This window comes from Oncorhynchus mykiss, chromosome 7 (assembly GCF_057628025.1).
Source record: "Oncorhynchus mykiss isolate SJ-2025 chromosome 7, ASM5762802v1, whole genome shotgun sequence".
Taxonomy (NCBI): domain Eukaryota; kingdom Metazoa; phylum Chordata; class Actinopteri; order Salmoniformes; family Salmonidae; genus Oncorhynchus; species Oncorhynchus mykiss.
Window position 1 is genome coordinate 34,717,585 of NC_143028.1, and position 14,349 is coordinate 34,731,933.

At 43.4% G+C, this 14,349-nt stretch overlaps 1 protein-coding gene and 1 long non-coding RNA gene across 18 annotated transcripts in view; one reads left to right on the forward strand and one right to left on the reverse strand.

Annotated features, from left to right (window-relative positions):
- LOC149982522 (uncharacterized) overlaps nucleotides 1-11,470 on the forward strand; it is a 17,985-nt gene extending 6,515 nt beyond the window's left edge. Inside the window, exon 2 of the long non-coding RNA XR_016497215.1 lies at nucleotides 10,745-11,470. This is a non-coding gene — a long non-coding RNA (uncharacterized LOC149982522). The remainder of the gene's footprint in view (nucleotides 1-10,744) is intronic.
- Nucleotides 1-14,349, reverse strand: part of LOC110527745 (transcriptional enhancer factor TEF-5) — a 40,845-nt gene that overhangs the window by 2,369 nt on the left and 24,127 nt on the right. For 3 of the 17 annotated variants that reach the window (XM_021609234.3, XM_021609235.3, XM_021609228.3), the window contains 9 exons: nucleotides 11,067-11,078; nucleotides 5,399-5,527; nucleotides 5,188-5,231; nucleotides 4,990-5,046; nucleotides 4,143-4,207; nucleotides 3,624-3,760; nucleotides 3,256-3,429; nucleotides 2,086-2,229; nucleotides 84-236 (listed from right to left, as the gene is read on the reverse strand). In XM_021609234.3, coding sequence (XP_021464909.1) covers nucleotides 84-236; nucleotides 2,086-2,229; nucleotides 3,256-3,429; nucleotides 3,624-3,760; nucleotides 4,143-4,207; nucleotides 4,990-5,046; nucleotides 5,188-5,231; nucleotides 5,399-5,527; nucleotides 11,067-11,078 — 915 coding nt within the window. The remainder of the gene's footprint in view (nucleotides 1-83; nucleotides 237-2,085; nucleotides 2,230-3,255; nucleotides 3,430-3,623; nucleotides 3,761-4,142; nucleotides 4,208-4,989; nucleotides 5,047-5,187; nucleotides 5,232-5,398; nucleotides 5,528-11,066; nucleotides 11,079-14,349) is intronic. The other 14 variants (XM_021609237.3, XM_021609236.3, XM_021609230.3 and 11 more) reach the window with 7 other exon arrangements.

Sequence of the window (14,349 nt, forward strand, 5' to 3'; positions counted from 1 at the left end):
ACCCAGCTATAGTCCTATGACCACAGTTGAAATGTCAGTGCATTGCCAAATTTTAGTTAGTATCTTGCAATGCAGTATGTTACCTGAAGGATGGTAAAGTTTTCCAGAACACTATTCATCATGTATTTTTCTGGCAGGTGTTTGAGCTTGTGGATAAAGTTGATCATGTACTCGCACATGGGAGAGCGGTGGATTCTGTAGACGCACTTCCCTCCTTCCATTCGGGCGTACTCCGTCTGCAATTCACACACAGAGAGATTTTAAAACTCTTACCCAAAACAGCAAACAATCTTAGTTGAGGTAAATACAGTTTACATACACTTAGGTTGGAGTCATTAAAACTCGTTTTTTTCAACCACTTCACAAATGTCTTGCTCACAAACTATAGTTCTGGCAAGTCGGTTAGGACATCTACTTTGTGCATGACACAAGTCATTTTTCCCAATTGTTTACAGACCGATTATTGCACTTAATTCACTATCACAATTCCAGTGGGTCAGAAGTTTACATACACTAAGTTGACTGTGCCTTTTGAACAGCTTGGAAAATTCCAGAAAATGATGTCATGGCTTTAGCCTATCAAAAGCTTCTAATGGACATCATTTGAGTCAATTGGAGGTATACCTGTGGATGTATTTCAAGGCCTACCTTCAAACGCAGTGCCTCTTTGCTTGACATAATGGGAAAATCAAAAGAAATCATCCAAGACCTCAGAAAAAAAATTGTGGACCTCCACAAGTCTGGTTCATCATTGGGAGCAGTTTCCAAATGCCTGAAGGTACCACCTTCATCTGTACAAACAATAGTACGCAAGTATAAACACCATGGGACCACGCAGCCGCCATACCACTCAGGAAGGAGACGCGTTCTGTCTCCTAGAGATGAACGTACTTTGGTGCAAAAAGTGCAAATCAATCCCAGAACAACAGCAAAGGACCTTGTGAAGATGCTGGAGGAAACAGGTACAAAAGTCTATATCCACAGTAAAACGAGTCCTATATTGACATAACCTGAAAGGCCTCTCAGCAAGGAAGAAGCTACTGCTCAAAAAACGCCATTAAAAAAAGCCAGACTATGGTTTGCAACTGCACATGGGAACAAAGATCGTACTTTTTGGAGAAATGTCCTCTGGTCTGATGAAACAAAAATAGAACTGTTTGGCCATAATGACCATCGTTACGTTTGGAGGAAAAAGGGGGATGCTTGCAAGCCGAAGAACACCATCCCAACTGTGAAGCATGGGGGTGGCAGCATCATGTGGGGGTGGCAGCATCATGTGGGGGTGCTTTGCTGCAGGAGGGACTGGTGCACTTCACAAAATAGATGGCATCATGAGGAAGGGAAATTATGTGGATATATTGAAGCAAAATCTCAAGGCAGTCAGGAAGTTATAGCTTGGTCTGAAACGGTTCTTCCAAATGGACAATTACGCCAAGCATACTTCCAAAGTTGTGGCAAAATGGCTCAAGGACAACAAAGTCAAGGTATTGGAGTGGCCATCACAAAGCCCTGACCTCAATCCTATAGAACATTTGTGGGCAGTACTGAAAAAGCGTGTGCAAGCAAGGAGGCCTACAAACCTGACTCAGTTACACCAGCTCTGTCGGGAGGAATGGGCCAAAATTCACCAAATTTATGGTGGAAGGCTACCCAAAAAGTTTGACCCAAGTTAAACAATTTAAAGGCAATGCTAACAAATACTAATTGAGTGTATGTAAACATCTGACCCACTGGGAATGTGATGAAATAAACAAAATCATTCTCTACTATTATTCTGACATTTCACATTCTTAAAATAAAATGGTGATCCTAACTGACATAACAGGGAATTTTTACTAGGATTCAATGTCAGGAATTGTGAAAAACTGAGTTTAAATGTATTTGTCTAAGGTGTATGTAAACTTGACTTCAACTGTATAATATATACCGTATAGTTTCCGAGAGTAAATTGACACAATTGAATTCCCACTTCGTTTAACCTTAATCTAACCAGTTAAGTCATTTAAGTGCACCTCCTAATTTACCATGACGGCCTGACGGCTGTTTTTGCGACCATAATGCAGACCCAGTTGAAAATGGCCTCACCTCTACTTTCTCGACCACCTGTTTGCCGAAGGAGCAGACTTTGGTGGAGACGGTGATGGTCATGTTCTCAGAGCTGCTGTACTGGCTACTGACTCCATAGAAGGAGCCTGGGCCGTCCTGCATGCCACTGCTGTTAAGATCCGCCTGCAGAGAGGGGTCACACCGGACGAGTCAGATTAACGCTCAGCTAACAAGCCTAAAACAATTTTTTTTTTTTCCTTATTCTACTCTACTCTAGAATAATCAAACCACCAAAAGGGACTGTGTGACAGTGTAGGTTTAAATGTGTGAAAGATGTATTTTTCTGTTTTTTCAATTATGTTTTCAAACCACACATTCCCCTGTAAAGCAACGACTAGATTCAGCTGCAGGCTACTTTTTTTATTTTTTTTATTTTTTCTTGAGCTCATGGTCAGGGGGCCCGACACACAATTACAAATCATTTGTAGACTGCAAGAAGCCCAAACAGATAATATTTTACTAAAACATCAACGTTTCAAACCTTGCTTACATTTGTATACGATCACGCCTGTCTATTATACTGTACGTGGAAATACTTGAACAGATTTTCAAAATTCTGAGAGCACAAAATATTAGGAACACCTTCCTAATATCGAGTTGCACCCCCTTTTGCCCCCAGAACAGCCTCAATTCATTGCGGCATGGACTCTACAAGGTGGCGAAAGCGTTCCACAGGGATGCTGGCCCATGTTGACTCCAGTGCTTCCCACAGTTGTGTCAAGTTGTCTGGATGTCCTTTGGGTGGATGACCTTTCTTGATACACACGGTAAACTGTTGTGTGGCACCTACTACCATACGCTGTTCAAAGGCACTTACATCTTTTGTCTTGCCCATTCACCCTTTTGAATGGCACACATACACAATCCCATGTCTCAAGGCTTAAAAATCCTTCTTTAACCAGTCTCTCTTCCCCTTCATCTACACTAATTAAAGGGGATTTAACAAGTGACATCAATAAGGGATCATAGTTTTCACCTGGATTCAACTTGTGGGACCAAATAAATCTACCCACGGATCAAATTCGGACCGCCAGTTTGGGAACCCTGCTGTAAAGCATTCAAGGTGAGGATCAAAGAATAATAAAATAGATTTGTCAAACCATCAGTAATAAATACAATAGTGAGAAAGATGATGTCATAATTACCCACCCAAAATTTGACTAGGAAAAAGGCATTCTGGGGGCCTTTCTCATAAAGCTCTTTGAGTCCGCCTTTCTTCTCTGGGAACTTGTCGTAGATCTGCCTGATGTCCACTGCCTCCAGCAGAGGGTCGCTGTAGGAAGGGTTGGTCTGACCAATGTGGACAAACAGGTGTTTGCTGTACTGCAGGGTGGAGAGAGAGAAAGATGGTCAGACCAGCTGCGATGACAGAAGTCTAGCTTGGCCATATTGAGTTAGTGCTAGACATAGTCTGGCTCGTCTTGACTATGTGTACCGTACAAACAAAGGCTTTTATCTGCAATTAGGACTGTTTTGGTTAACGTGGTTGAGTGCTGTCGTTGGTTTTGGTGACTCACGTTGTCCGGGTCCCTCTGCACCTCCATAAAGGCAGAGTACTCTAGCATCCGCAGCTTGGAGGAGGCGATGGTCCGGTCCTGCCACACGGGTACTGCCGTAGCAGCCGGGGGGAGGGGGGGTGCCAAGGGTTCATAGGCTTAGAGAGAGACAGAGCGCGAGAGAGACAGTCCGGCTGAGGTCTCGGGAGATGTTTAATTTCTGCATTAATGTTACGCACCAGATATATTGCTGATGTGTATGTTATATTGGGGCGGCAGGTAGCCTCGTGGTTAGAGCGTTGGCCCAGTAACCGAAATCTGTCATTCTGCCCCTGAACAAGGCAGTTAACCCACTGTTCCCCGGTATGCTGTCATTGTAAATAAGAATGTGATCTTAATTGACTTGCCTAGTTAAAGGTTAAATATTACTTTATTTATTAAATCGAGTTTCATTACTGCCAACTTGGGACTGGTCTCATGTGTAAAACATATTTTTAGAAAGCATGAATGAATGAGAATTAAATTGTACTCTATACTCACTTGATATAGGTGGGGGAGCAGGGCCTGGTAGGTTTGGGTATGGGGACTGTGCAAAAGGTTTGATACTGAAAGAGATCGATCGTCACATCACATCATTGTTACTATACATTTAGGAGTCAAACTTTTCAGTATTCCTTATCCAACACTTAGTTGAAAAAACACATTTCCGAAAGTGAAATTCCATGTGAAACCTGGTTATGCTAGTGGCATGTGGCTTTGGGCTTCATTGGCATGTCAGACAGACGTGAATCCACAGTGTTATGACTAGTGTCTCAACATAGGCATGTGGCTGCACCAGCTAGGTGTAAGTCCACCTCTGCTTAACTCTGTCATATTGCACTACGTCATACACTTAGTGATGCTATTTACGTACTCTGATTGATTGGTTCATTGATTGATCGATTCATTTGATACATGTTAGTCCTTCACGAGGACATTCTCTGCTCATTTGTGACACTCATCATTTCAGAGGGCTGCTTGAGTGTCACACCAACGTTCTCAATTCCGTACAAATCCATGTGCTTTTTCTGTGTGCAAGTAATGCTTTGAAGTCAATGGAAGAGTTTCTTTCAATTTGGAAGTTAGGTGATGTCAGTGACTGATTCTGCTGCCAGTTTGTCTTGAAATCGCCTTTTTGTGTGACGTTTTTACATCACGAATGGCTTTGTGATTTACATTCCAAATGGTCAGAACGGAACGATGTTCCAGACAACTCCAGCATTGTGATTGGTCTTCTCGCTCTCGGACGTGAAGCTGGCTGTGGCCTGGTTGTCGAATGAGAGCAGGAAGCATACTGAAGCAGAGTTAGTGCTGCCTTGTGCTATAGCTAGACTAGGAAGGAACTTACGCATAGCTGTTGCGGCCAAGCCCAGGAATCCTTCCCGGGTTGAGCTCTAGAACCAGCCTGATGTGCACAAATGCGATCCGTTAAACGTGCCAAAGAGAACCCACCACTCCACACCAAGTGTCAATCAATCAATCAAGCACACAGTCCAAACATACAACGATGAACCTGTCACTCAACAGATAGTTAAGTCATACTCACTCCTGAGAGGGGCCAGGTTGTCCTGGGATAGGGCCTGGCCAAAACTGTAAGGCGAAGATGACAGAATCAGTTGCTCAGGTAATGTACTTTACTGTACTGTTTTCACAGCCTGCATCAATTACTAGTATAACAATAATGTTTAAATACTTGTAAATAGTGTCAATGCAGAGAGCAATCATTGAAATCTCAAGCCCAGCGTAGAAGGGCTCACCCTGGCTTGTGGGGGGTAGGGTGAATGGGGCAGCGGGGGTAGCTGGCTCTTGATCAGGCTCGGTGACACAATCTGAGCAGACGACAGTGCTGCCATGTTCTGGAGGGCCTTGTCTTTAGACGCCTGGTCCTGTGGACGAGAAGGGAGAGGTGAGGGAGATGCACCACTAGGGGGCAGTCTAATACCTAGTACATACACTGAGTGTGCAAAGCATTAAGGACACCTTTTCTAATATTGAGTTGATTTAAAAAGTGACATCCAATAAAATATCATAGCTTTCACAGGTATTCACCTGGTCGAACTGTCATGGAAAGAGCAGGTGTTCTTAATGTTTTGTACACTGGCGTGACATAACTACTAGGCTACTCACAGTGCCCCAAGAGAAACACAGTTGGTTTAATAGTCATACAAAAACAGTTACAACTAAACTCAGCAAAAAAAGAAACGTCCTCTCACTGTCAACTATTTTTAGCAAACTTAACATGTGTAAATATTTGTATGAACATACGATTCAACAACTGAGACATAAACTGAACAAGTTCCACAGATATGTGACTAACAGATTGAATAATGTGTCCCTGAACAAAGGGGAGGGGGTCAAAATCAAAAGTAACAGTCAGTATCTGGTGTGGCCACCAGCTGCATTAAGTATTGCAGTGCATCTCCTCCTCATGGACTGCACCAGATTTGCCAGTTCTTGCTATGAGATGTTACCCCACTCTTCCACCAAGGCACCTGCAAGTTCCCGGACATTTCTGGGGGTAATGGCCCTAGCCCTCACCCTCCGATCCAACAGATCCCAGAGGTGCTCAATGGGATTGAGATTCGGGCTATTCGCTGGCCATGGCAGAACACTGACATTCCTGTCTTGCAGGAAATCACACACAGAACGAGCAGTGTGGCAGGTGTCATTGTCATGCTGGAGGGTCATAACAGGATGAGCCTGCAGGAAGGGTACCACATGAGGGAGGAGGATGTCTTCGCTGTAACGCACAGCGTTGAGATTGTCTGCAATGACAACAAGCTCAGTCCGATGATGCTGTGACACACCGCCCCAGACCATGACGGACCCTCCACCTCCAAATCCATCGGGCTCCAGAGTACAGTCCTCAGTGTAACCCTCATTCCTTCGACGACAAAAGTTAATCTGACCATCACCCCTGTGAGACAAAACCACGACTCGTCAGTGAAGAGCACTTTTTTCCAGTCCTGTCTGGTCCAGCGACGGTGCGTTGTGCCCATAGGCGACGTTGTTGCCGGTGATGTCTGGTGAAGACCTGCCTTACAACAGGCCTACAAGCCCTCAGTCCAGCCTCTCTCAGCCTATTGCGGACAGTCTGAGCACTGATAGAGCTATTGTGCGTTCCTGGTCTAACTCGGGCAGTTGTTGCCATCCTGTACCTGTCCCGCAGGTATGATGTTCGGCTGTACCAATCCTGTGCAGTTGTTGTTACATGTGGTCTGCCACTGCGGGGACGATCAGCTGTCCGATCTGTCTCCCTGTACCACCGTCTTTGGCGTCTCACAGTACAGACATTGCAATTTATTGCCCTGGCCAGTCCTCATGCCTCCTCGCAGCATGCCTAAGCCACGTTCACACAGATGAGCAGGGACCCTGGGCATCTTTCTTTTGGTGTTTTTCAGAGTCAGTAGAAGGGTCAGAACTGTGACCTTAATTGCCTGTGACCTTAATTGCCTACCTGCCTTGCCTAAGCTGTTCGTGTCTTAACGATCGTTCCACTGGTGCATGTTCATTAATTGTTTATGGTTCATTGAACAAGCATGGGGAAACAGTGTTTAAACCCTTTAACAATGAAGATCTGTGAAGTTATTTGGATTTTTACAAATTACAGTGCCTTGCGAAAGTATTCGGCCCCCTTGAACTTTGCGACCTTTTGCCACATTTCAGGCTTCAAACATAAAGATATAAAACTGTATTTTTTTTGTGAAGAATCAACAACAAGTGGGACACAATCATGAAGTGGAACGACATTTATTGGATATTTCAAACTTTTTTAACAAATCAAAAACTGAGAAATTGGGCGTGCAAAATTATTCAGCCCCTTTACTTTCAGTGCAGCAAACTCTCTCCAGAAGTTTAGTGAGGATCTCTGAATGATCCAATGTTGACCTAAATGACTAATGATGATAAATACAATCCACCTGTGTGTAATCAAGTCTCCGTATAAATGCACCTGCACTGTGATAGTCTCAGAGGTCCGTCAAAAGCGCAGAGAGCATCATGAAGAACAAGGAACACACCAGGCAGGTCCGAGATACTGTTGTGAAGAAGTTTAAAGCCGGATTTGGATACAAAAAGATTTCCCAAGCTTTAAACATCCCAAGGAGCACTGTGCAAGCAATAATATTGAAATGGAATGAGTATCAGACCACTGCAAATCTACCAAGACCTGGCCGTCCCTCTAAACTTTCAGCTCATACAAGGAGAAGACTGATCAGAGATGCAGCCAAGAGGCCCATGATCACTCTGGATGAACTGCAGAGATCTACAGCTGAGGTGGGAGACTCTGTCCATAGGACAACAATCAGTCGTATATTGCACAAATCTGGCCTTTATGGAAGAGTGGCAAGAAGAAAGCCATTTCTTAAAGATATCCATAAAAAGTGTTGTTTAAAGTTTGCCACAAGCCAAATGGGAGACACACCAAACATGTGGAAGAAGGTGCTCTGGTCAGATGAAACCAAAATTGAACTTTTTGGCAACAATGCAAAACGTTATGTTTGGCGTAAAAGCAACACAGCTCATCACCCTGAACACACCATCCCCACTGTCAAACATGGTGGTGGCAGCATCATGGTTTGGGCCTGCTTTTCTTCAGCAGGGACAGGGAAGATGGTTAAAATTGATGGGAAGATGGATGGAGACAAATACAGGACCATTCTGGAAGAAAACCTGATGGAGTCTGCAAAAGACCTGAGACTGGGACGGAGATTTGTCTTCCAACAAGACAATGATCCAAAACATAAAGCAAAATCTACAATGGAATGGTTCAAAAATAAACATATCCAGGTGTTAGAATGGCCAAGTCAAAGTCCAGACCTGAATCCAATCGAGAATCTGTGGAAAGAACTGAAAACTGCTGTTCACAAATGCTCTCCATCCAACCTCACTGAGCTCGAGCTGTTTTGCAAGGAGGAATGGGAAGAAATTTCAGTCTCTCGATGTGCAAAACTGATAGAGACATACCCCAAGCGACTTACAGCTGTAATCGCAGCAAAAGGTGGCGCTACAAAGTATTAACTTAAGGGGGCTGAATAATTTTGCACGCCCAATTTTTCAGTTTTTGATTTGTTAAAAAAGTTTGAAATATCCAATAAATGTCGTTCCACTTCATGATTGTGTCCCACTTGTTGATTCTTCACAAAAAAATACAGTTTTATATCTTTATGTTTGAAGCCTGAAATGTGGCAAAAGGTCGCAAAGTTCAAGGGGGCCGAATACTTTCGCAAGGCACTGTATCTTTGAAAGACGGGGTCCTGAAAAAGGGACGTTTCTTTTTTTTGCTCAGTTTATTACTACTATCACAACATTTATACTGTAATCTAAAATATCTGAGCTTTTTATGTACTCTCATTATGCTCATAAATAAACATACATCACATCTGAGTCTTGAAAATGAACACTTTGCAGCAACAACGTTTTGGAGTACTACTTGGCTACAGTAATTGAAAAGAAGCCGTGAAGAGAACATCTATACACTGGTATGATTAACTATACCATTCAACAATGCGCAGATGAAAAAGCTTTCAAGCCACATAATCAAACAGAACATTCCAGGAGTCACATGATTCTAATTTAGCCGAGACCTTGAAGGAAAACATCCTTCAGAAAGAGTTTGTCTCTGTGAAAATCTGGTTGACGCCACCACTCTCATTATGGAAAAAGACAAAATAGGAAATACAACTGCAATAGAAAAAGATCCTCTGTTTTCATAACGCTGCATTGACAAATGCACTGTATTTGGTCAGATTGCAGTTGATTTGTCTGGAATGTTCTGCTGATTGTAATTGCCAGAGAGATAAAAATCAAGCGTAGATGGTTATGGTTAAGCTTGGCATGTTTGTACCTGGACATTCAAGAGCATTTGGCCCTACTTGTACGTTTACCCCAACAATAATGCTTAAAGGTCACTTTCGGTGTGCGTCTCACAACTTCCACAGATCCAGTATCTGACACTCTAGCAATATCACGAAACTAGTGTCACGGCACAGAGGGGACAGTTAAGTTGCACCACACTCCCCACGATTATTTGGTATGGGAGCTGTGAATTAAAGTGATATCAGGACCCCTGTTAGAAATAGAGAGAGAGGGGGGGGGGGGGGGGGGAGTAAAGTGGATCTGAAAGGCCAATGCCTTTTGGTGTAGTTGCACAGGGATGAGAATTTGACATTTTCTAGGGTGAGAAACAGCATATCCTACATTAGCCTTGTTGGGTAGTATTACTACATGTCTTGAAATAGGAATGAAATGTGTCTGTAAAAGCAGAAGAAATCTGACCTAAAGTGTTTTCAAATGCAAAATCTTTAGCTTTAACAAAGTAAAATGAAAGTCACAAAAACACAGGTCGTGTGTGAAACCGGTAGCGGTGATTTGCATTAATTAATTTGTTCCTTCATTCGGTAGTGGTGATTTGCAATGCAGTATAATTAAGCAATAAGGCCCAAGACGGTGTGTTATATGGCCAATATACCATAGCTAAGGGATGTTTTTAGGTTACGACTCAGCGCGGAGTGCCTAGACACAGCCCTTATCCGTGGTATATTGGCCATATACCAAAAACCTCCGAGGTGCCTTATTGCTATTATAAACTGGTTACCAATGTGATAAAGAGCAGTAAAAATAAATGGTTTGTCATAACCATGGTATACGGTCTGATATACCATGGCTCTCAGCCAATCAGCATTCAGGGCTCGAACCACCCAGTTTATAACCGACTATAGACTCCGGCCAGATGGAGGAACACGGGCAACGTTTGTTTTCTCTACAATATTACAATGTACTGTGATGATTCGAGCACTAAAGGGTGTAAGTGCATCCCTAGGTTAAGTAGCACAGTACACATTGGTGGTGAATGGGGTCTTATGATATAAAGCTCCCTGAACTTATGCGCTACAAATGCTTTGCCTCAGAATTAGACAAGAAAATCACATTGAAATGAATTCCAATATTATCTAAGTGACGCTCAATGGAATCAAAGCGTGATGTTTATCTGAATGAGGCCGATGCCTTAATGTTCTCTTGGATCACAAAAGCCTATGGACATGGAACTGACATGAAATGTTTGCTAATGCTGCTGCAAACCTTCCTTGTGTTTATGTATTTAGCAGACACTGAACAAGCGTTACAAAGAAGGCCTGGCTTGTGAGAGGAAAGTGTATCTCAGAAGACGCAGCCCCCGGAGAAGCAGAATCCCCCTGCACAAGCAAGCTGCTCAGTGTTTAGCACAATCAGGTACGATGCTCAGCAATGTGGTTCCAAGCACACACATTCCCCATTTTTTTTTTTTTTTCCCCCTAAGCATTTCTTTATTATGGGATAGCAGTCGGGTTTGGGTTGCCATGCCAGCAGAGGGCATTAGCAGAGTGGACAATGCACTGGCACCGCCAAGCAGGGGGGAAGCAAATCGCAAAAGTCAAATCCACTTACCAAATTCATGGCCTGAATCAAAGGAAAGAGAAACGATTAGTATACACATCTAACTGCATATACCTAAATGGCTATGCTGATAGACTATGGGCTTGCTTATAGGCTGTGTCAGTACATACTAAATACAGCAATAATAAAGTTCAAGATGTACTGTAGGCCACTAGGATGTTGAAATAAAAATGTTCTTAGCCCTGAAGAAAAGTTTGGTGACACTTTAACTAAAAGACAATAGGTGGAATGCATTATGATGCACTCAAATGCATTATAAGGCTTCATAATGACTTGGTATCATCTCCTTTTGAGCCTATTGAATGTGTGTGTATACACTGCTAAAAAAAATAAAGGGAACACTTAAACAACACAATGTAACTCCAAGTCAATCACACTTCTGTGAAATCAAACTGTCCACTTAAGAAGCAACACTGATTGACAATACATTTCACATGCTGTTGTGCAAATGGAATAGACAACAGGTGGAAATTATAGGCAATTAGCAATACACCCCCAATAAAGTAGTGGTTCTGCAGGTGGTGACCACAGACCACTTCTCAGTTCCTATGCTTCCTGGCTGATGTTTTGGTCACTTTTGAATGCTGGCGGTGCTTTCACTCTAGTGGTAGCATGAGACGGAGTCTACAACCCACACAAGTGGCTCAGGTAGTGCAGCTCATCCAGGATGGCACATCAATGCGAGCTGTGGCAAGAAGGTTTGCTGTGTCTGTCAGCGTAGTGTCCAGAGCATTGAGGCGCTACCAGTAGACAGGCCAGTACATCAGGAGACGTGGAGGAGGCCGTAGGAGGGCAACAACCCAACAGCAGGACCGCTACCTCCGTCTTTGTGCAAGGAGGAGCAGGAGGAGCACTGCCAGAGCCCTGCAAAATGTGCATGTGTCTGCTCAAACGGTCAGAAACAGACTCCATGAGGGTGTGAGGGCCCGACGTCCACAGGTGGGGGTTGTGCTTACAGCCCAACACCGTGCAGGACGTTTGGCATTTGCCAGAGAACACCAAGATTGTCAAATTCGCCACTGGCGCCCTGTGCTCTTCACAGATGAAAGCAGGTTCACACTGAGCACATGTGACAGACGTGACAGAGTCTGGAGACGCCGTGGAGAACGTTCTGCTGCCTGCAACATCCTCCAGCATGACCGGTTTGAAGGTGGGTCAGTCATGGTGTGGGGTGGCATTTCTTTGGGGGGCCGCAAAGCCCTCCAGGTGCTCGCCAGAGGTAGCCTGACTGCCATTAGGTACCGAGATGATGAGATCCTCAGACCCCTTGTGAGACTATATGCTGGTGCGGTTGGCCCTGGGTTCCTCCTAATGCAAGACAATGCTAGACCTCATGTGGCTGGAGTGTGTCAGCAGTTCCTGCAAGAGGAAGGCATTGATGCTTTGGACTGGCCCGCCCGTTCCACAGACCTGAATCCAATTGAGCACATCTGGGACATCGTGTCTCGCTCCATCCACCATCCATCCATCTCGCACCACAGACTGTCCAGGAGTTGGTGGATGCTTTAGTCCAGGTCTTGGAGGAGATCCCTCAGGAGACCATCCGCCACCTCATCAGGAGCACACTCAGGCATTGTAGGGAGGTCATACAGGCACGTGGAGGCCACACACACTACTGAGCCTCATTTTGACTTGTTTTAAGGACATTACATCAAAGTTGGATCAGCCTGTAGTGTGGTTTTCCACACATTTTGAGTGTGACTCCAAATCCAGACCTCCATGGGTTGATAAATTTAGATTTCCATTGATAATTTGTGTGATTTTTTTTGTGTTTTTTTGTCAGCACATTCAACTATGTAAAGAAAAAAGTATTTAATAAGAATATTTCATTCATTCAGATCTAGGATGTTATTTTAGTGTCCCCTTTATTTTTTTGAGCAGTGTGTATGTATGTATATATATATATATATTTTTTCCCCATACAAAGGCAGAACATAGTACGAGTTAATAATAAAACATTATAAGCACTTATAACAGGTAATCATTTATTATATCTTTTGGTTCTTAGTTTGTGAGCTGCAGGTATCTCACATCAGTAAACTCAATACAAAGACTAGAGCAGAACACGATACCAACTATGGCATTACTTACATAGTTATCGCTAAATAACCTAGAAGGAGCCATGAATAAATCAAGGGATATCGACATCAAAGGGGAGCCGAATTTAACTATGGGACAGGAACTACGCACGTAGGGACAATAATGTAGGGAATATCCCCCTCATGGGAAAAAGAAATGTCCAAACATTGGGGTGATAAAATAATGGGGGGGTTCCCTATCTTATCAGATTCTCTCTACTAGATACGGTCAACTAGAATACTTCCTGTCTTAATAAATAGAGAAGTCTAAAGGTCCAATAAACTTCCAAAGGCAAATGGTGAACTACCAATTGCATTTTTTGCTAAATTATTCATTTAATACACTTTAACGCAATTTCCTCAGGCATGCTATTGTATTTTTTTTATTTAACTAGGCAAGTCAGTTAAGAACAAATTCTTATTTATAATGGCCTACCAGTGAACTACCTTGAACAACAGACCTTGTCAGCTCGGGGATTCGATCCAGCAACCTTTCGGTTACTGGCCCAACACTCTAACCACTAGGCTACCTGCCGTCCCAAAACGTTGATTCACTTTGTGTTATGTTTGCAGTTGTTTTAGGGTTGAGGGATAGATTACAGACCTAGAGTTGGATGAGGATTGATATAACAAACACCTGCCTGCCATCCTCCAATGGACGAAAGACAAGTGGCATATTCTGCTGAATAGAAGCTTAGAAACATCAAACTCAAAGGAGAATCAGGTTTGAAGGAATAGGTTATACTCAATATGGGCTAGAAGTGGAATAGAAGTATACAGCTAACACAGTTGTTCTAAGCATACTGCTCTAGTAGTGTAAACATGCATGCAGGTTTCAATATAACATTTAGCTCTAGGTCTTTGCACACAGTTGGAGTAGTTAACTCTCATACAGGAGGACATTCCGATAGATCCAATGGAGATTGGGGTCAGAGCGGAGAGAAGGGTTGAAGGCAGAGGAAGAGCTGTAGGAAAGCCTATCGGCAGAAGCATGGCTGGCATAGGTACAGTAGGGACAGACGTGGAGCTGTAGCGACAACGCCATCATGTTCCAACACCTTTCACCATAGACAGTTCATACTGCTCACAGCATTGCTCTAGGCTACACCACAGGCTGAGTTACTGTATACATGACAAGCAGTAGAATGAAGCCGGCTCATGCTATAATATCATTTCTTTACAGCTTTGTACTGTAC